The sequence below is a fragment of the Doryrhamphus excisus genome, linkage group LG19, assembly GCF_037039965.1.
Source record: "Doryrhamphus excisus strain RoL-2023G ecotype Guam linkage group LG19, RoL_Dexc_Guam_v1.1, whole genome shotgun sequence".
NCBI classification, from domain to species: Eukaryota; Metazoa; Chordata; class Actinopteri; order Syngnathiformes; family Syngnathidae; genus Doryrhamphus; species Doryrhamphus excisus.
In genome coordinates, this window is record NC_136375.1 from 15,281,365 (window position 1) to 15,303,595 (window position 22,231).

Below are 22,231 nucleotides of genomic sequence, written 5' to 3' on the forward strand. Positions count from 1 at the left end.
ATTATCTGTTTTAAAATGCGCACAATATAAAACGTTGAACGTGACTTGCCAAGTCATGCGCAAACGGTTGTCAAAGTCCACCCCTTTGATCTCCGTTCATTGACGCTATTGGATACGGCAGTTGTCAATCAAGACCTTTCACCCAATACTCTCTCAGCCTCGCGTGGATACAGGAAATGCCGGAAAAAGCAGCCATGCTATGGAGGGGACATGAAGTGGAATTAAGGACAGATTGAAGGTATTCGGAACATTTAATGATTATTTTTTGTATCGTGATGTTATTGTCTGCTTTTTCTTTAATGTTAATTCACTTTTCACCAAGTCGAATGGGCATTTTGACGTCACACACTGACACAATGAAAGAAGTCCTTTTTCAGTTTCATTTCAAGACGAAAAAATGCAGCACATTTACTTAAAAATGTCACTTTGTAAAGAAATATTTTTACATGAAGTCCACCTATCGTCAATATATACTACAATCAGACAGAATTGTGAAATTTAGCCTCTTGTTGCTTCATTTGCTGTTCCCTTGCAAAGGTCATGACCCCTTGACTGCTATATCATTTGTATTGCTAACTGTTTGCCCTGGTGTCTTTCTGACATTTATTGTTATTATTATTGTTATTATTATTGGCTGTTTTTGGTAGGAACCAGGAAGACAGAGCTGCAGACTTTGGATACATTTAGGAACAGGAAGGAAAGTAATCAAGCATGGAGCTAATGAAGGGAGCTGTGTTCTTTCTGATTGCTGTTTACGTGTCAGCACCGCTCGTGCTCTACATGCTCCCTTGGACTTTGGGATACGCCATATTTGCTCACCTGCGTAAGTACCTGCGAACATACCACATCCTCATATTTGTCGGTGTTTATTTTATGCAAATTTTCATCTTCTCTCATCTGTAGTGAGAATTCCATTGTTTGTGGATTTTAGCCACCCGGAAAAAACACTGAACCACACATGCAACTTCTACCTCCATCCTGAGGACGGCATCACCGTGGGCGTTTGGTAGGACATCTCAGTCTATGCTGTTCAGTTCAAGAACACGACAAAAAAAAAGTTTATTTGCGTCTGCCAGGCATACGCTACCTGCCAGCCAATGGGGCGAGGCCGCTGGGAGAAGCCTGGAGTGGTACCGGAAAGCTCTTGGAGACGGAAGCCCTGTGATGATTTATCTCCATGGTAACGTGGGGAACAGGTGAGCGGAGCAGAATAATGGAGAACTTGAATGGATCCTAATGGAGGCTCGAGAGGCGGGGGGTGTATGTATGCACAGGCACAGCCTGGGTGATGGGGGGGGCGCTTGAGTGCTGTTGAGCCTTGCTTTTATGTGTTTTTGTCTTTCACGTCACGTCTCCAGGGCCAAAGATCACCGTGTGCAGCTGGTGAAGGTTTGTTTTGAGGCTCGCCGCGCACACGTTGTCGGAAGGTGGGGGTGAACTGTCCCCGTTTGTATTTGCAGATTCTAAGCCGAGCAGGCTTCCACGTCCTGTCTTTGGACTACAGAGGTACGCTCAACTCAACGTCCAATTCAATTACAAATTAGAAAATTAGAAAAGGAAGACAAGGACGACTACTTGACACACATACTCATAAAAATACATAATAATTCAAATTTTAAAGATAACCAATTAAAATGTGATGTTCAAAGCTGGCCATTTCCTCCACCTCAGGATTTGGGGACTCCACGGGTGAACCCAGCGAAAGCGGCCTGACCACGGACGCCGTCTACCTGTACGAGTGGGTGAAGCGGCACAGCGGGGGGTCCCTGGTGTACGTGTGGGGGCACTCCCTGGGATCCGGGTCAGTTTCTCCCCCGGACAACTTGAAGTCATTTGACAAAATGAAGTAAGAGATGACGTTTGGGATGTGTCCAATCTCCTCTCTCTTCAAGGGTTGCCACCAACGCCGCGGTGAAGGTGCAAGAACGAGGTGGGCTCTCTTGTTGTGATCGGGGGGTGTCCAAAGTGCGGCCTCGGGGACCATTTGCAGTGTGGAAAAGTTAAAATATTAAAAGAAAAAAATTATTTCACAATATTATGAGGAATCATAGTCATTTTTAAAATATAAAAAAATAATTACATAAATAATTATTATAATAATTATTATAATTATATAAATAAACAATTATTTGTAATTATTCATAATAATAAAACTTCTATAATAATTATAATTATATAAACAAATAATAATTTATAATAAATTTATAATAAATGTATAATAATTATTATAATTATATATAAATAATTATTTATTATGAGAAACAAACCAAACAAAGAATTAATTGTTATTTTGGGGGGGAATAACATCAAAATATTACGTTAAAGTACACAAGAATAAAATTTGGTGACAAGAAAGTTGAAATGTTTTGAATACAAAACGACAGCAGAAATGTCAAAATATTAAGAGGAAAAAATAATGCAATTTTTACAAGAAGGAACTTATATAACTTGTAATATAATGTTAGTCATATAAATAGTGGTAAAAAAAATAATTAGAAAAAATTATGAGAAACAAAAACTAAATAAAGTTTTGGGAAATTTAGGTTGGTAAAAAGTTGGAAAATAATATAAAAATATACAATAGAAAAAATATAAAAGTTGAAATGTTTGGAAAATGGGTGGAATGGTGGTCGAGTGGTGAGCATGCAGACCTCACAGCTAGGAGACCAGGGTTCAATTCCACCCTCGGTTTGCATGTTCTCCCCGTGCATGCGTGGGTTTTTGTCCGGGTACTCCGGTTTCCTCCCACATTCCAAAAACATGCTAGGTTAATTAGCCACTCCAAATTGTCCATAGGTATGAATGTGAGTGTGAATGGTTGTTTGTCTATATGTGCCCTGTGATTGGCTGGCCACCAGTCCAGGGTGTACCCCGCCTCTCGCCCCAAGACAGCTGGAATAGGCTGACCCTCATGAGGAAAAAGCGGTAGAAAATGAATGAATGAATATAAAGTTATGAGAAACAATAAAACTAAATAAAGTTTTGGGAAATTTAGGTAAAAAGTTGGAAAATAATAAAAAAAACATATATATATAATCTAAAAAATATAAAAGTTGAAATGTTTGGAAAATGAAATATGTCAAAAAGACAGCAGATAAATATGAATATTTGAGAAGAAAAATAATGCCATTCCTATAGCATGGAGTTGAAATATTGAAGCAGACTATCCTAATCTCTTTTTCCGGGTACTCCGCTTTCCTCCCCCATTCCAAACACACATTAGCTTCATTGCCCACTCCAAATTAGCGGCACAGAAAACGATGGATGCTAACTGCTAACATGATGTCATTTGAGTCGCAGTTTACCTGGAGTGGCAAAGTTGCATCCTTTCATTTTTCACGATGCGGATTCCCAGGATGTAAGAACTTTCTGATATCCTGGTGTGTTTTTTTTACACCAGGGTCCAGTGTGGACGCCTTGATCCTCGAGGCTCCGTTCACGAGAATAGGAGAAGTTGTTGCCGTTTATCCGCTGAGTAAGGTAAGGTGAACCGGAACCGGAATGGGAATTGATCTGGCTCCACCTGGCGGGATGTTGAATCGGAATGACTCCTTCCTTGGTGGAAGCTAAGTTGTTGGGGGCTTTCAGGCCACCCATGACAAACGGGTTCTCGGGTGGGGACCGGACCAAGAGTGGATCAAAAGAGGAATTTTCAGGAGGATTCCTGGTTGTGGAATTGTGGAGCAGTTCCGTACCCTTGGCAGGGTCCACCAGTCATGTGGACATGGGGAAGACTTTGGACTGGGTCCCGTAGGGGTCTATTTGGGCTACTTTTGTACTTCTTTATACTGGAATTTGAATTGTAATTCTACTTCCTGTTTGGAACCTAGTTCATTTTCATGGAATTGAATTGGGATTTGAGGGATGTTCTCGATTCAGATTGAAATTGTCATTTCACGACTTCCTGTCCCGCAGCTCTACACCTTCATTCCAGGCTTTGAGGACTTCCTGTGGGACACTTTGGAGGCAAACAACCTGCTCTTCGCTAACGATGACAAGTACGTAGTACACACGTTGAAGTCATCCACACCGCCCACACTTCCTGTTCTACTGCTGTTTCTCCGCAGCGTGAAGACGCTTACCTGCCCACTGCTCATTCTGCACTCCGAGGATGACGACGTGGTCCCGTATCACATGGGTCAGAAGGTACAAGCGGAACTTTGGGACTATTCCCGGCAAACGTAACCTCGGCGACCTCGTGACCTTGCATTGCATCCAGTTGTACCAGGTGTCCCTGCGGGCGCGCCGCCGGGACGACGGCCGCACTAAATTCATCTCCTACGAAGCGAGTCGTGGATTCTCCCACTGTGACATCTACTTGGACCCCAACCTGGCCAAATCCGTGGGGTGAGTCTGACGAGTCTGACACGTTATTGCTAGAAGCGCAACAATACACAAAATTCACAGTTCAGTCCGATCGTTTTTTTTCATCTAAAATTGGCAATCTTGTTACACAACAATTTGATTCAACTCAATGGGGTCACAAACCCAATTCAGAACTACATTGCCATTTGGGTGGATATTAAAAAAGTAACATAAAATCAGTATAAAATAGGAAAAATGACCAAAAAAAAGGTTATCTTAACTCTATGTCTTTTAGGAACATGTTGGGCTGGAATATCAACTTATATGCTAGGACCCTTTTAAAAATTCAGGCATTAAATAGGCCACACCGACCGTGTTTGTAGCTGTGTTAAATTAGCAGTTTGCTTAATAGGCTTTTGAATGGCACCAGTCGTGACAATATACTCACGACTTTTTTATTTTTATTTTTTTAAGCAAAAGTTTGACTCACCACTGAGTGGAGATTTGCTAACACAAACAAAAAAAATTATTTATTCTGTTTAAAATAAGATTATTTTTCCTCATAGTATTACATGGTTTAGTCTCGGAAAATTGTGATTGTTTTTTTTCAACGTATTCTCATAAAACTGTTTATTTATTATTTTCCAAATTTATTCCCATAATATTTTGATTTTATTCTCGTAATATTACAGCTGTTTTTCCCATTTTTGACATTTACATTTTTTTTTAAAAAACATTTTTTTTCTCCATTTCTGCCGTTCTTTGTTTCTCAACTATTTAAACTTTATTTCCAAATTTATTCCCGGAACATTTTAACTTTATTCTCGTAATTTGTGCCGTTTGTTTTTTTTTAATTATTATTATTTTCCAACTATTTCATTGTTCTTCTTGTAAATTTTCTGCCAAATTTATTCTATAATATTTTGATTTTATTCTAGTAATATTACAGCTATTTTCCCCATTTCTGACATTTAAAAAATAAACAAAAAAAAACGTTTTTTTCTCAATTTCTGCCGTTCTGCTAAATTTTCTGTCAAATTTATTCCTTTTATTCTAGTAATAATACAGCAGTTTTTGCCATTTCTGACGTTAAAAAAAATGTTTTTTTCTCCATTTCTGCCGTTCTTTGTTTCTCAACTATTTCAACTTTTTTTCAACTTTATTCCTGTAACATTTTGTGCAGTTTTTTTTATTATTATTTTCCAACTATTTCATAGTTCTTCTTGTAAATTTTCTGTCAAATTTATTCCCATAATATTTTTATAAATTTGTATTTATTTTATTATTTTTACTTTATTTTTATTTTATTCTAGTAATATTACAGCAATTTTTTTCCCATTTCTGACATTAAAAAACAAAACAAAACACAAGTCTAACTACTACGTCCTTCTTGTAAATATACTAGCACAAACAGCAATGAAATCGACAAGGTACTTTCAGTCGCTTTAGCGCCGGCCAACAGTCTGAGCACGCCACCCACGAACCGTGACCCCGCCCCCCCCGTATCAAAGGGTTCCATACAAATACTCGTATTGTTGCACCCTTAGTCATTACACGCCAATCACAGCCAACCCAAATCACGTCTGCTTCTTCTTCCAGGGACTTTCTGACAAACCTTCCTGGCTAGCGTGACGATCAATCATACAGTACAGTACGTCCACGCCTCATCGTCATGGAACATTTTACCGTATGTCACCACAATAACCTGCACTTTGTGTACATAATATTGTATTGTACGTCACAGAAACATGCATACAAAAAAAAACATGCTACACTGAAACTTTAATGTTACCACTGGCAGGAAGAAAATGAAGCAGAACTACAGTACTACTGTAGTACTCGAGTATTGTGTTGTTTTTGTCGACTCCTATGAGTACCGTGCGAGCGAATGTTTAAGGAATGCACAAGGAAAATGTAACAGGCAAAAGTAGACGTGCTTTGTTGATTAAAAAAAAACGTAAACATAACGTGTGTTACTTCCTGGTTTGCGATGGGCGGGGCTGTGAGGTCGACAGCATGAAGAGGGGCGGCACGGGGGCACACGGAACAACATCACATCTTCTTCAGCGCCCGGGCGGTTTCCTCAATGGCCTCTCTGGGCTCGCTGGGCGGGGGGATCTTGAGGTCGGTGGGCTCCACCCCCCACACCTCGGTGGCGTACTCTGCGATGGTTCTGTCGCTGGAGAACTTTCCGGTGGCCGCGATGTTCTTCACTACCATCTTGGTCCACTCTTTGGGTTTCTAGTGTGGGGGGGGATGGAATCATGAATCAGCCACAAGGGGGCGTTCTAGGCTTGTGTGCTGGTGTCTGCTCCTCTACAATATTATATTAATATTAATATTAAATAATAAGATGGTTTCGAACAAGAAAGAATAAACTCATAGCATTATTGCAAAAAAAATTACGGGAATAGTCGAAATATTATGGGAATAAATTCATGATTATGCGAAATAGAAAGGCACAAAAAACAGCAGTAATTTCTGATCATAAAGTCAAAATATTACGATAAAAAAATGGTTTCTAACAAGAAAGAATAAACTCAGCATTATTGTAAATAAATATTGTCATTTCAGTAGCATAGGGATGAAATATGAAAGAAAAAATGCAGAATTATTATGAAAAACAAAAGAAAATAAAGTTGTCATGTTTGGGCGAAAAAAAACCCCTATATTATTACAAGAATAAAGTCAAAATATTATGGGAGTAGAGAAGAAAGATTAAATGGAAATATCAGGAAATGAACAATAATAATAATAAATAAAAATAAAATAAAAAATAATAAAAAATAAAATAAAATAAAATAAAAAAATAAAATAAATAAAAATAAATAATACAAGGTATTCAATTGTCATACTCCAGAGGCAAAATACACTTGAGGTACCTGGTAGAGTTTGCTGACTTTCTCCTGGCATTTCAGGTAGGCTTCAAAGTCTGCAAACACTTTGAACCTGCAGAGCAACACGTCGTTTTAATTTAGAAGGTCGTGTTATTATTTAGTTTATTTGCTGTGTTTTTGCCCACCGGTCATGTTTGAAGAGCATCTCGGTCAAGTCTTTGAATAAATCGGGATTCTTGGGGCTGAAGAAACCACTGGTGATCTGGTCCATCACTTGTTTCAACTCGGGGATCTTCTTGTAGTAAGCCATGGCATCATATCTATATTAAAAAAAACAAAAAAATCAAATACCGCAGTTGCAGACGGGAGCCTTTATTTACCTCAAGCACAAAGCCTTTGAAAGCGCACACAGAGCTAAATGAAACTCAGATGAAGACATGCTAAGAAGTCATATAGATTTCATTTGTCATGAAAGGCCTCGTATTATTATTATTATTATTATTATCATTCATTCATTTTGTACCGCTTATCCTCACGAGGGGGTCGCGGGGGTGCTGGAGCCTATCCCAGCTGTCTTGGGGCGAGAGGCGGGGTACACCCTGGACTGGTGGCCAGCCAATCACAGGGCACATATAGACAAACGATTATTATTATTATAATTATTTTTTTAAATATATTTTTAATGTATTATTTTTTTATTTTAATTCTAATTTATTTTATTTTATTCTATTCTATTCTTTTTTAATTATTTTTAATTATTTTTTATTTTTAGTATTTATTATCATTTCCTGATATGATATTTTAATCTTTCTTCTTCTAAATTTTTTTCATGAATGTACTCCCATAATATTTTGACTTTATTCTTGTAATAATATACGTTTTTTTCACCCACACATGACAACTTTATTTTCTTTTGTTTTTCATAATAATTCTGCATTTTTTTCTTTCATATTTCATCCCTATGCTACTGAAATGACAATATTGTTTTTTGCAGTAATGCTATGAGTTTATTCTTTCTTGTTAGAAACCATTTTTTAATCTTAATATTTTGACTTTATGATCAGAAATTACCGCTGTTTTTTGCGCCTTTCTATTTCTCATAATCATGAATTTATTCCCATAATATTTCTCGTAATATCACAGCTGTTTTTTTTTCTTTGTTAAAATTATTTTCCAACTATTTGTTGTTCTTTTTGTTTATCGGCTTCTTGTAATTACTAATTTATTCCTAAAATATTTTGGCTTTATTCGCGTAATATTATAACTTTTTCACCAACCTATTCCCCCCCACACACAATTTAATACGACTTAAAAAAATATTTCTTTAAAATGACATTATATTTTCCCATGAGAACACACATAATTTTTCCTCATAATATTTTGGCTTTATTCTAGTAAAATTACAGCTCTTTTTTTTTATTTAAACAATTTAAATTTTCTTCTTCTTAATGTTTTTTATTCCAATAATATTATTTATTTTTGTGTTATTCTTGGAAAATTATTTTGACTTTATTCTTGTCAAATTACTATAGATTTTTAAATTTTTGATGCCACAAAAATGAAGAAAAAAGTCCAAAAAGTCCTTGCTTACCCTTTCTTGTCGACTTCCGCCACGTCTTCCACCCTCATGCCGAAGATGAAGAGGTTCTTCTCGCCCGCCTCCTCGGCCATCTCCACGTTGGCGCCGTCCATGGTGCCGATGGTGAGCGCGCCGTTCAGCATGAACTTCATGTTGCCCGTCCCCGAGGCCTCTGTGCCGGCTGTGGAGATCTGCTCCGACAAATCTGTGGCTGGGATCACTGAAGGGGAGGGGGAGGGTGGACATTTTGAGAAAACACACAAAAATAAAATGTGTGGAGTTAGCTGCAGACCTTTCTCTGCCAGGGAGACTCTGTAGTTCTCCAAGAAGATGACCTTCAGCTTGCTTCCCACCACGGGGTCGTTGTTGACCACAGCAGCCACGGATGTGATGAGCTTGATGATCATCTTGGCCATGTGGTAGCCGGGAGCGGCCTGCAGGGGGAGACAGAGGCCAGAGTAGAGACATAATAATAATAATAATATATAAATATCTATATAATACTTGCTCATCTCTGCCCACCTTTCCTCCGATGATCACCGTTCGAGGTACGAAAGGCGCCGACGGGTTCTTTTTGATGCCTGGAGAGAAAGACGGAGTGCATTTTCATGAACATCTTCATTTTGAGTTACTGAGTAATAATAATTTTTTTAAACATTTATTTTTAAAAATAATATTTAAAATTGTATTCATGTTATTATATATTTTGTATTTATTATAGCCATTATTATCTTCATATGATACCATGTAATAATAACGTCGCCACAGCTTGTGTTATTTTGGTATATATATATTTGGTATATATATGTATTTTTTTAATTTATTGCATATTATCTTCATACTATACTGAGTAATAATAACAAACACAAACTAATTTTATCTTATTTTTAAAATTGATATTACTATTTTTATAAATATATACACATTGAGATCATGTTATATATTTTGTTTGTAGTGTAGCACTATTTGTATCTGTCATTTGAAAAATTAATATTACGGCATTAAAAGTCTATGCGTTTTTCTTGTATTTATTTGTATTATGCAGAGTATGATAATAATAATTATTGTTTTACTGTAGTATTTTAAGATTGACAGCAATGGAATCTGTGCGGTACTTTTATTATTATATATTAGTATTATTATTATATATTAGTATTATATTATTCATTATTACACAGAGTATAATAATAATAATAATGACTACATATTGTTTTACTGTAGTATTTTAAAACTGAACAGCAATGGAATGGGTGCGGTATTTTTATTATTATATCATTATATATTATTATATATTACTATTATATTATTTATTATTACTTTTATTTTATATTATTTATTATTTATATTAATATTATTTATTAGTATTTTTGCGCTCACGGTTGTACATGGTGATGATGTGCAGGCAGTTGAGCAGCTGCCGCTTGTACTCGTGGATCCTCTTCACGTGGACGTCAAACATGGACGCCGGGTTGATTTTCACCCTGTACTCTTGCTCCAGGTACTGGGCGAACTTCACTTTGTTGTCCTGGGCGAGGGGGGGCGGGGGGGTCAGACACAAACAAGCACTTTTCTCTGACGTTCTCTGACATTGGTCGGTCCACATGCCAATTACAAGCAGAACCGGTCATGGGTTGGTCTACATGCCAATTACAAGCAGAACCGGTCATTGGTCGGTCCACGTGTCAATTACAAGCAGAACCGGTCATTGGTCGGTCCACGTGTCAATTACAAGCAGAACCAGTCATTGGTCGGTCCACGTGTCAATTACAAGCAGAACCAGTCATTGGTCGGTCCACGTGTCAATTACAAGCAGAACCGGTCATTGGTCGGTCCACGTGTCAATTACAAGCAGAACCGGTCATTGGTCGGTCCACGTGTCAATTACAAGCAGAACCGGTCATTGGTCGGTCCACGTGTCAATTACAAGCAGAACCAGTCATTGGTCGGTCCACGTGTCAATTACAAGCAAAACCAGTCATTGGTCGGTCCACGTGCCAAATACAAGCAGTACCAGTCATTGGTCGGTCCACGTACCAATTACAAGCAGAACCAGTCATTGGTCAGTCTACATGTCGAGTACACATCAGTCATTGGTCAGTCTACATGTCAATTACAGACAGCACCAGTCATTGGTCAGTCTACATGTCGAGTACACATCAGTCATTGGTCAGTCTACATGTCAATTACAGACAGCACCAGTCATTGGTCAGTCTACATGTCGAGTACACATCAGTCATTGGTCAGTCTACATGTCAATTACAGACAGCACCAGTCATTGGTCAGTCTACATGTCGAGTACACATCAGTCATTGGTCAGTCTACATGTCGAGTACACATCAGTCATTGGTCAGTCTACATGTCAATTACAGACAGCACCAGTCATTGGTCAGTCTACATGTCAATTACAGACAGCACCAGTCATTGGTCAGTCTACATGTCGAGTACACATCAGTCATTGGTCAGTCTACATGTCAATTACAGACAGAACCAGTCATTGGTCACTCTACGTGTCGATTACACTTCAGTCATTGGTCAGTCTACATGTCAATTACAGACAGAACCAGTCATTGGTCACTCTACGTGTCGATTACACTTCAGTCATTGGTCAGTCTACACACCAATTACAAGCAGCACCAGTCATTGGTCACTCTACATGCCAAATATACGTAGCATTAGTCATTGGTCAGCATACATGTCAACTGTAGTATCAGTCAACGGTAAACCAGTCATTGGTCAGTCTGCATGTCAATCATTAGACGCAGCAACGGCGCTCCACCTGTTTGACTTTGGAGACGTCTCGGATGAAGGCGGCGTCGTCCACAAAGGCGCTCAACTGCTTCAGTTGGCCGAGGTCCTTGACGTAGTCCTCCCCGATCACCTGCGGACAGGACAAGACAGGAAGTCATGAAGTCCCGCCCACCAAAGGACCCACGCCGGTCATCTGCCGCCACCTCAGCGATGAGCTCAGCCAATCCGGGGTTGCACAGCAGCAGCCAGCGTCTGGGAGTGATGCCGTTGGTCTTGTTCTGGAACTTGTCCGGCTCCAGCTCACTGAAGTCACGGAAGCTGCGTAGCAACCACCATAATTCATATTTCATACAGAGCACAAAATTGGTATCAATAAATGTCTTATTATCTTAATACTTATCTTAATTCTATTTTAAAATGCTGTACATTTTCTAATTGATTTTAATACAAAAATTATTATGCAAAAACATGAAATTACTACGGAATTTGATTTTTTTTAATCATTTGAAATATTTTTTTTTACATTTTAATTTTTGTTTAAAAATTTTAAAATCAATTTTTACTAAAATTTGGTAAAAATATGAAATGATCATATAATGTATTTTTTAATCTTTCAATGTTTGAAGGAAAATCACAAAATTAAAATAGGTTTAATTTTTAAATTACAAAAAATCTTAAAAATTGTCCGACCCCCCCCCCACATTTTAATATTCTTCTTAATTTTAATGATTTTTTTATTTTAATTTAACAAAATTTAATTAATTAATTTAACAACAAAATTGCTGCCAATGGCTGGCCACCAGTCCAGGGTGCACCTCGCCTCTCACCCGCAGACAGCTGGGATAGGCTCCAGCACCCCCCACGAACCTCGTGAGGAAAAAGCGGTAAAAAAATGAATGAATGAATTATTTTATTAATACTTTTTAAATATGCACATTTTCTAATTGATTTTAATACAAACATTAATTATGCAAAACCATGAAATTACTCTGGAATTTGAATTTTTAATCATTTGAAATATTAAATTTTTTTACATTTAATTTTTTGGTTTAAAAAATGATTTTAAAACCAATTTTTACTAAAATTTGGTAAAAATATGAAATTATCATAAAATGTATTTTTTTAATCTTTCAATGTTTGAAGGTGAATCTCAAAATTTTTACATTTTCAAAACATCCTTAAATTGTTTGATCCCTGCCCCCTCCCACACACATTTTAATATTCTTCTTAATTTAAATATTTTTTTCTTAATTTTAATTTAACAAAATTTAATTAATTAATTCAACAACAAAAACTGCTGCCATTGGCTAGCCACCAGTCCAGGGTGTCACTCGAAGACAGCTGGGATAGGCTCCAGCATACCCCCACCCTAGTGAGGATAAGCGGTATAGAAAACGGACGGATAAAATTTTTTGATTGGCCGACACGTGGCACCGATTCTGCCCAGCAACCAGGAAGAACTAACCGCCAGACAGGAAGTACGGTAGCTTTCCGGCCATGTTACAGTTGAGTGTAACAGGAGATGTTTAAATGCTGCGGGCTGGCATGAAGAAACACTTCTCTCCTTTTGTTGCACTAAGCGTGTTTTCAGGAACCAACCGCGGTTGTGTAAACGCTCCGAGTCAAGCGTTACATTTATTTAGCAAAATCCAACTGTTGAATGTCATACTTTTCTCAATTAAATAAAATACCTTTATTAAAATAAATGGATTTTTACAACAAATTTGAACTCACCCTAAATTCAGTAAAATGATTAAATTAGCATGTCATTTTTAAGTAATAATTTCAATTATTTTTCACATTAGAATTATTTTATATAATTATTTTATATTAGAATTATAAATAGAATTTTTATTAAAATTCAATTTTAAAATGGTGTACATTTTCTAATTGATTTTAATACAAAATTAATTAGGCAAAAACATTAGAATTACATTAGAATTTTTATTTAATAATTGATTTTAAAACCAATTTTTACTAAACCTTGGAAAAAAATATAAAATCATCATATAATGTAATTTTTTTAATCTTTCAATGTTTGAAGGTAGTAATTGTCTTATTGTCTTAATACTTTTTAAAATTTTAAAATGCTGTACATTTTCTAATTGATTTTAATAAAAAAAATTATTATGCAAAAACATGAAATTACTACGGAATTTGAATTTTTAATCATTTGAAATATTTAATTTTTTTACATTTGAATTTTTGTTAAAAAATTTATTTTAAAACCAATTTTTGGTAAAAATATGAAATGATCATTAATCTTTCAATGTTTGAAGGTGAATCACAAAATTTTCAAAACATCTTTAAATTGTCCGATCCCCCACCCCCACATCCCCACATTTTAATATTCTTCTTAATTTTAATGATTTTTTTAAAAAAAATTAATTTAACAAAATTTAATGAATTAATTTAACAACAAAAATTGCTGGCCACCAGTCCAGGGTGTCACCCGAAGACAGCTGGGATAGGCTCCAGCATACCGCCACCCTAGTGAGGATAAGCGGCATAGAAAACGGACGGATATTAAATGCTTATTTAATGAAATGAAATGGAAAGTCAATTAGGTTCCAGATTGTTGTCTATCCCGACGCCATTGTGTTGACGGCCACTAGAGGGCACATTTGCGCGGCGTCTGTGACGTATTGACCACTTACACTTCAGTCTTGATGATGTTGGAGTGTATCTGAGCGACTCCGTTGACGGCGTGGGAGCCCACGATGCACAGGTGCGCCATATTCACCCTCTTCCCTCCTTCCTCTTCGATCAGGGACATCTTCCTCAGCTTGTCCATATCTTTGGGGAACAGGGACGCGATCCTCTGAGGTGCAAAAGTACACAAAGATTCATCAAAATGACCCGTTCCCCGGGTACGGGTCCTGTGCAAAGTTCTTGGGGTCCTGTTTGAAGCGGTTTTGGTTTTGCTGTGAGCGGAAGTACTGACGTCCAGGTGGATCTGGTTGATCTGGTAGATGATCTGCAGGTGTCTGGGCAGCAGCGTCTCCATCAGCTCCACAGGCCAGCGCTCCAGCGCCTCCGGGAGAACCGTGTGGTTGGTGTAGGCGAAGGTGCGCTTGGTCAAGTCCCAGGCCTGCGATGAACCGTGCACACAGACATGAATCAATACCGCACTTATCACTATCACTTTACAAACCCTCCACTGTCATTGACAGCTGTGGCTGTAGGCAACCTACTGATGTAACTCCACATGGATTTGAAGTACTATCAAAGTAGCTCTGTGTGCGCTTGAAAATGTTGAGGAAAGTGTTGTTGTGATGAACGTGTACTGCAACTACGCTTCGCTTTCCACTTTCTCATGCACACCTGATTATGAATAAAGGTGAAAAGCTGCTCTTTGTGTTTTAGCTGAATAAACATTGCGCTCACCACATCCCAGTCCAGCTTCTCGATGTCCACAAAGATCCTCATGAGTTCCGGGATGGCCATGGCGGGATGGGTGTCGTTCAACTGGATGGCAACCTGCGGCACATGACAGCCTGAGGACGCTTCCTCGTGGACTTGTCTTTTTTTTTTGGTTTTCCAAAACAAGATCTGACTTTCTCAGGGAAGCTCTCAAAGGACACGCGAGCCGGGCTGCCCTTCTTGGTGGTCTTGAAGCGGCGGATGATGTCCTGCAGCGTGGCCGCCACCACAAAATACTCCTGCTTCAAACGCAGCTCTTTGCCCTCGAAGAACTGAACGGCGGATAGAGAGAAGATGTCGAAAAAACTGTGAAAGGAGGAGGAGGAGTCGTGTTGCTGTGTGGCTTACGTTGTCGTTGGGGTAGAGAACGCGGGAAATGTTCTCAGCCAGATTTCGGTCCAGCACGGCCTGGATGTAATCTCCTACGTTAACTGCGTGAATGCGTGTATTACAGCAACTTTCTACACGGAGAAACAGAATGACACAGGGGGGGGGGGGGGGTGGAGGGGGGGCACTCACAGTCTCTCAAGTTGAAGTCGTTGGGGGCGCGGGCGGACCACAGCCTCATGGTGTTCACCGTGTTGTTCATGTAGCCCGGAATGGGCGTGTCGTAGGGCATCGCTAGGACCACCTGCACAGGTACAGCGCTCATGCCAATACCCAACCTTAGGGACTTCTACAGCGCCCATCAAAGATCCTCTATATGCTGTTTTACTCTAACAACGCCACTCAAAGATCTATTATATGACAGAAAGGTTTTGCTGTTTTCAAAGATTGTCTCTACAACTGGAATGCTCCATTTATGTGGAGAACTTACTACAAATGCGCCAGTCAAAGATCCTCTATAATAACAGGAGCGCCCTGCTGTTCTTGAGAACCTACGACAACTGCGCCAGTCAAAGATCCTCTATATGACAGGAGCGCTCTGCTGTTTTTATAGCCCTAAAGCCAAAACACTAGTCAAAGATCTTCTATATGACAGGAGCCCTCTGCTGTTTTTAAGAACCTAATACAACTGTGACAGTCAAAGATCCTGTATAATAACAGAAGCGCTCTGCTGTTTTTGAGAACCTACTACAAGTGCACCAGTCAAAGATTGTCTATATAACAGGAGCACACTGCTGTTTTTATAGCCTTACAGCCAAAACACCAGTCAAAGATCCTCTATATGACAGGAGCGCTCTGCTGTTTTTGAGAACCTACGACAACTGCGACAGTCAAAGATCCTCTATAATAACAGGAGCGCTCTGCTGTTTTTGAGAACCTACTACAAGTGCACCAGCCAAAGATTGTTTATATGACAGGAGCACTCTGTTGTTTTAACAGCCTTTAAAGCCGAAACACCAGTCAAAGATCCTCTATATGACAGGAGCGCTCTGCTGTTTATAAGAACCTACGACAACTGTGCCAGTCAAAGATCCTCTATAATAACAGGAGCGCTCTGCTGTTTTTGAGAACCTACGACAACTGCGACAGTCAAAGATCCTCTGTAATAACAGGAGTGCTCTGCTGTTTTTGAGAACCTACTACACGTGCACCAGCCAAAGATTGTCTCTATAACGGAATGTTCCATTTTTTTGGAGAACTTACTACAAATGCATCAGTCAAAGATTGTCTATATGACAGGAGCACACTGCTGTTTTTATAGCCCTAAAGCCAAAACATTAGTCAAAGATCTTCTATATGACAGGAGCGCTCTGTTATTTTTAAAGCCCTACTGCAAAAGTGCCAGTCAAAGATCCTATATGTGACGAGAAGGCTCTAAAGCCCTACTGCAATAACGGAAGTCAAAGATCCTCTATATTAACAGGAGCATTCTGCTGTTTGTGAGAACTTACAAGTGCACCAGCCAAAGATTGTCTCTAAAATGGAATGCTCCATTTTTTTGGAGAACCTATGGCAAATGCACCAGTCAAAGATTGTCTATATGACAGGAGCACACTGCTGTTTTTATAGCCCTTAAGCCAAAACACCAGTCAAAGATCCTCTATATGACAGGAGCGCTCTGCTGTTTATAAGAACCTAATACAACTGCAACAGTGAAAGATCCTCTATAATAACAGGAGTGCGTTGCTGTTTTTGAGAACCTACTACAAGTGCACCAGCCAAAGATTGTCTCTATAACGGATTGCTCATTTTTTTGGAGAACCTCTTGCAAATGCACCAGTCAAAGATTGTCTATATGACAGGAGCGCTCTGCTGTTTTTGAAGCCCTACTGCAAAAGTACCAGTCAAAGATCCTATATGTGACGAGAGAGCTCTAAATCCCTACTGCAATAACACTAGTCAAAGATCCTCTATATTAACAGGAGCGCTTTGCTGTTTTTGAGAACCTACAAGTGCACCAGCTAAAGAGTGTGTCTATAACGGAATGCTCCATTTTTTGGAGAACCTCTTGCAAATGCACCAGTCAAAGATTGTCTATATGACAGGAGCACACTGCTGTTTTTATAGCCCCAAAGCCAAAACACTAGTCAAAGATCTTCTACATAACAGGAGCACTCTGTTGTTTTTAAAGCCCTACTGCAAAAGTACCAGTCAAAGATCCTATATGTGACGAGAGAGCTCCAAAGCCCTACTGCGGTAACACCAGTCAAAGATCCTCTATATGACAAGAGCGCTGTGCTATTTTTAAAGAACCTACTACAAACCCAATATTGAAAGATCATCTATATGACAGGAGTTTGCTGCTTTTTTCAACCCCCCCCCCTCCAAAAGTGCCAGTCAAAGATCCTGTATTTGCCAGGAGCGAATGCTTCGTGGGACTTTGTGGCGTGAATACCTGCGTGTCGACCCACTTGCTTCCGTGTGCGGTCTGCTCCACTCGTCCGTAGAAGTGAACGGGCAGCATGTACTCGGGGCGGGCCTTCTCCCAGGGGTTTCCATGGCGCAGCCAATCATCTGCCTCCTCTACCTGCCGCCAAGAGAACGAGGACGGTGATGCAGCGTCAGGTGTACCTAATGTAGTGTCCAGTGTGTGTGTGTGTGTGTGTGTGAGAGAGGGGCATGTTTGCGAGGGAGGGTGAAAGTTCAAAGATTTTCCAAAGTGCAAAAGCCTCGACTTTGTGCTCTGTTATCAGTGCTAGCATGACTGTGTGTGTTTTTGTGTTGCCGCGCTATGCTAGCTGTGTTGACGTTAATGTTCACCCAGTCTACATTGACCGGCTGCCGAGGATCCTCAAAGCCACCATGAATGAAGATAAGAGCGGCACTATGAACTCCGCAAAGTGTTGCAAGTCCGCAGGCGCTCCCGCTCATCTACCTGCCAGCCATCCCTAATTTTCTGGTTGAAGATGCCGTACTCGTAGCGGATGCCGTAACCGTACGCCGCTAGTCCCAAAGTAGCCATGGAGTCCAGGAAACATGCTGTGTGCAGAAGAACACTCACTTTATACACATATCAAAGACTTTCCCATTACAAAACATGCATATGGTCTGTTCCAGGGTCAAACTGTGGCCGTCATCGACAGCTTTAATGTTTTAAGTCACAAGTTAACGTTCTTAAATGTCACACACTTGCTGCTTGTCAGCCTAGCAAACTTCCTGGTAACTTGTCTAACTTGTTGACTTTCTTTCAGCTTGGCAAACTTCCTGGAAGCGGCTAACTTCCTAGTAGTCTGACTAACTTCCTGGTTGTCTGCCTGGAAAACGTCTTGGTCGTCGGACTAACTTTCTGGACACTTGTCAAACTTCCTGGTTGCCAGGCTAACTTCCTGGCAATCTACTTGTTAAACTATCTAACTTGCTAACTTCCTGGCAGTCTGGCTAACTTCCAGGTAGCCTTGATAACTTCCTGGTACCCTGGCTAACACTTCCTGTTGCCCAGTCAAACTTCCCAGTAGCCTGGCTTATTTCCCGTTACCCTGGCTAACTTTATGGTAACCTGGCTAACTCACCGACTTCTTGTTAGCCTAGCTAACTTTATGGTAACCAGGCTAACACGCTAACTTCCATGTAGTCTGCCTGGCAAACTTTCCAGTCACCTGGCTAATTTCCCGGTAGCCTGGCGAACTTCCTGGTAACTTGTCTAACTCGTTGACTTTCTTTCACCTTGGCAAACTTCCTGGAAGCGGCTAACTTCCTAGTAGTCTGTCAAACTTCCTGGTTGCCATGCTAACTTCCAATCTTCCTGGTAAACTACTTGTTAAACTGTGTAACTTGCTAACTTCCTGGCAGTCTTCCTAACTTCCAGGTAGCCTTGCTGACCTCCTGGTACCCTGGCTAACACTTCCTGTTGCCCAGTCAAACTTCCAGGTAGCCTTGATAACTTCCTGGTACCGTGGCTAACTCCGCAACCTCCTGGTAGTCTGCCTGCCAAACTGCCCAGTAGTCTGGCTTATTTCCCGTTAGCCTGGCTAACGTCATGATAACCAGGCTAACATGCTAATGTTTGCCTTGCAAACTTTCCAGTCACCTGGCTAATTTCCCGGTAGCCTCATTCAGGGTCGCAGACTTACTAGCTACTAAGTAAGTGTTGTGCGTGTATAAGTAGGTACTAGCTAGTAAGGGTTGTGCGTGTATAAGTAGATACTAGCTAGTAAGGGTTGTGCGTGTATAAGTAGGTATTAGCTAGTAAGTAAGTGTTGCGCGTGTATAAGTAGGTACTAGCTAGTAAGTAAGTGTTGCGCGTGTATAAGTAGGTACGTGTTGCGCGTGTATAAGTAGGTACTAGCTAGTAAATAGGTGTTGCGCGTGTATATGTAGGTACTAGCTAGTAAGTAAGTGTTGCGCGTGTATAAGTAGGTACTAGCTAGTAAGTAAGTGTTGCACGTGTATAAGTAGGTACGTGTTGTGCGTGTATAAGTAGGTACTAGCTAGTAAGTAAGTGTTGCACGTGTGTATAAGTAGGTACTAGCTAGTAAGTAAGTGTTGCGCGTGTATAAGTAGTTACGTGTTGTGCGTGTATAAGTAGGTACTAGCTAGTAAGTAAGTGTTGCGCGTGTATAAGTAGGTATGTGTTGTGCGTGTATAAGTAGGTACTAGCTAGTAAGTAAGTGTTGCGCGTGTATAAGTAGTTACGTGCTGTGCGCGTATAAGTAGGTACTAGCTAGTAAGGGTTGTGCGTGTATAAGTAGCTACTAGCTAGTAAGTAAGTGTTGTGTGTGTATAAGTAGCTACTAGCTAGTAAGTAAGTGTTGTGTGTGTATAAGTAGCTAAGCTAGTAAGTAAGTGTTGTGTGTGTACAAGTAGCTACTAGCTAGTAAGTAAGTGTTGTGTGTGTATAAGTAGCTACTAGCTAGTAAGTAAGTGTTGCGCGTGTATAAGTAGCTACTAGCTAGTAAGTAGGGGTTGTGTGTGTATAAGTAGATACTAGCTAGTAAGGGTTGTACATGTATAAGTAGCTACTAGCTAGTAAGTAAGTGTTGTGTGTGTATAAGTAGCTACTAGCTAGTAAGTAAGTGTTGCGCGTGTATAAGTATGTACTAGCTAGTAAGTAGGGGTCATGCGTGTATAAGTAGCTACTAGCTAGTAAGTAAGGGTTGCGCGTGTATAAGTACGTACTAGCTAGTAAGTAAGTGTTGCGCGTGTACAAGTAGGTACTAGCTAGTAAGTAGGGGTCATGCGTGTGTGTATAAGTAGCTACTAGCTAGTAAGCAGGGGTTGTGCAAGTGTAGGGTTGAGGCGGTTGAGCAAATGTTGCAACATTTTGCTCTTGCAGCTCGTCTCCCGCCCTAAAAAAAAACCTCACAGGCCGGGCACAAAGTCAAGTATTTCATCAAGTCTTCTACCTGCAAGTCTGCCCAGGCCTCCATTGCCCAGGCCCGCGTCCTCCTCCATCTCCTCCAGCTCCTCCATGTCCAAACCCAGCTGAGGAAACACAAGACATGATATGGAGGATATGGAGGAAAGATGGAGGAAAGCCCCCCCTTCATGATGGCTCCCAGGCTGACCTGGTAGATGGCTTCATCGCAGGCGTTCTGCAGGCCCAGGTTGATCATGGTGTTCTGAAGGGTGCGGCCCATGTAGAACTCCAGAGACAAGTAGTAGACTCTCTGCAAAGGTGGAAAAAAACCTTTGCACAACATTCACAGGCGGGACAGTATAATAATTGTTTATTATTATCATTGTAGTTTTCAGTGTTGCTACACCAACTCCAAGCTGCCAATAACATTCTTAAATTATGTTTTTAATTATGATTTTTTTTATTAGCATGTATACGGAACTAAGTTTTCAGTTCGTGTTTCTTGTAGTTTCCAAAATCATAAACACCAATGTCAATTTCTTGTTTATTTTTAGATAAAGAGTGTCACCTTGGGGTCTGCTTCATAGTAGAACTGCTGGGTTCTGATCCACCTCCCCACCAGGTGGTCCCTGACGGTGTGGGCCAGGGCGAAGTAGTAGTCCCTGGGGGTGGCGATGTTCCGGTCTTTGACCAAGGTGAAGTGCAGGTGACGGTTGAAACCTTTCTTCAGCTCGGCCACGTTCTCCACACCCACGATGCCCCTGATGCTGATCTGCTTGCGCTTCTCCTGGTCGCTCAGCGGGGTGGCCATGCTGATGAAAGTCTGGGTCTGGTCCGGGGCCAAGGGACTGGGTCGGTGATGCCACTGGAAACTTTTAGTGGCGCTTCAGAAGTGAGGAGGTGCTTTTCTTCGAGCGATTTAGGCTCCTCCTCCGCTACTGTCACTGTCTCTTTAAGGAATAACTCTACATCCGGCTGTCGATAAAGTCACGTGATCAATGATTGTATCACTGGAATGGCGCCAACGAATGACAACAATCGACAAGTTCTATTGTTATCGCAGTCATGTTACTTGTGGTCCTGTGCATCGTTCAGCCAATCAGCTTTCAGCAAATCAACGCGCAGCCAATCAGCTTCCAGCCCTCCCACATGTAGTCTTTTACGCTTCCTCCCCACAAGCAACTGTTTATGTTTGTGGACAGCTAATGCTAACACAAATGGAAACGTGATAAATGATTTCCTATACAATTATTGTGAGTATTATTATTATACTTTTTTAAACAAACTTTATATAGCATATGAATATGTATATTTTAATGTCGTAATACTGGTTTTGAAATACACAATGTTTGAAATGTACTCCAAGGCCACAAATGTTAATTTCCGAGTGTTCCAAGTTACCACTTATTAAGTTATCAATTATTATGAATATAATGCACATATTTCAACCTTTTTTTAATTGAAGTCTGAGGTATTGGAAGTCGTTGGTGGACACTTGTTTATTGAATTTTCACATTTACAAGAAAACACAGGCTCATATTAGTCTCAAAGGATCATAATAATAATAATAATGATAAACAATAATAATCTGGCAGTCACCTGGCAATAGAGGAGACATATAATCATCATGTTTACTTAACTTAGAAGATAAATCAT

General features: G+C 39.9%; 2 protein-coding genes across 3 annotated transcripts; one reads left to right on the forward strand and one right to left on the reverse strand.

Moving 5' to 3' along the window:
- The first annotated feature begins 143 nt into the window (after positions 1–143).
- LOC131107218 (lysophosphatidylserine lipase ABHD12-like) lies at positions 144–7,074 on the forward strand. The gene is made up of 13 exons (XM_058057033.2): positions 144–238; positions 648–823; positions 904–1,006; positions 1,077–1,196; positions 1,359–1,389; positions 1,461–1,506; positions 1,672–1,801; positions 1,893–1,930; positions 3,401–3,480; positions 3,916–3,998; positions 4,068–4,146; positions 4,220–4,347; positions 5,905–7,074. Exons 2-13 carry the CDS (start codon positions 712–714, stop codon positions 5,930–5,932), a joined length of 978 nt encoding a protein of 325 aa, XP_057913016.2. The 5' UTR covers positions 144–238; positions 648–711; the 3' UTR covers positions 5,933–7,074.
- On the reverse strand, positions 6,073–21,511 carry pygl (phosphorylase, glycogen, liver). 2 transcript variants are annotated; one of them, XM_058056996.2, is made up of 20 exons: positions 21,144–21,498; positions 20,784–20,885; positions 20,622–20,700; positions 18,155–18,258; positions 17,675–17,806; positions 15,412–15,523; positions 15,241–15,323; positions 15,027–15,164; positions 14,857–14,949; positions 14,414–14,560; positions 14,127–14,290; positions 11,673–11,787; positions 11,498–11,599; positions 10,099–10,246; positions 9,244–9,302; positions 9,014–9,155; positions 8,734–8,941; positions 7,328–7,462; positions 7,188–7,254; positions 6,073–6,546 (listed from the first exon to the last, which is right to left on the reverse strand). In XM_058056996.2, exons 1-20 carry the CDS (start codon positions 21,384–21,386, stop codon positions 6,358–6,360), a joined length of 2,562 nt encoding a protein of 853 aa, XP_057912979.2. In that variant the 5' UTR covers positions 21,387–21,498; the 3' UTR covers positions 6,073–6,357. The 2 variants fall into 2 exon arrangements, with proteins under 2 accessions (XP_057912979.2, XP_078655369.1); XM_078799243.1 differs by lacking the exons at positions 6,073–6,546; positions 7,188–7,254 and having other exon boundaries at positions 10,107–10,246; positions 21,144–21,511.
- Between the last annotated feature and the right edge of the window lie 720 nt (positions 21,512–22,231).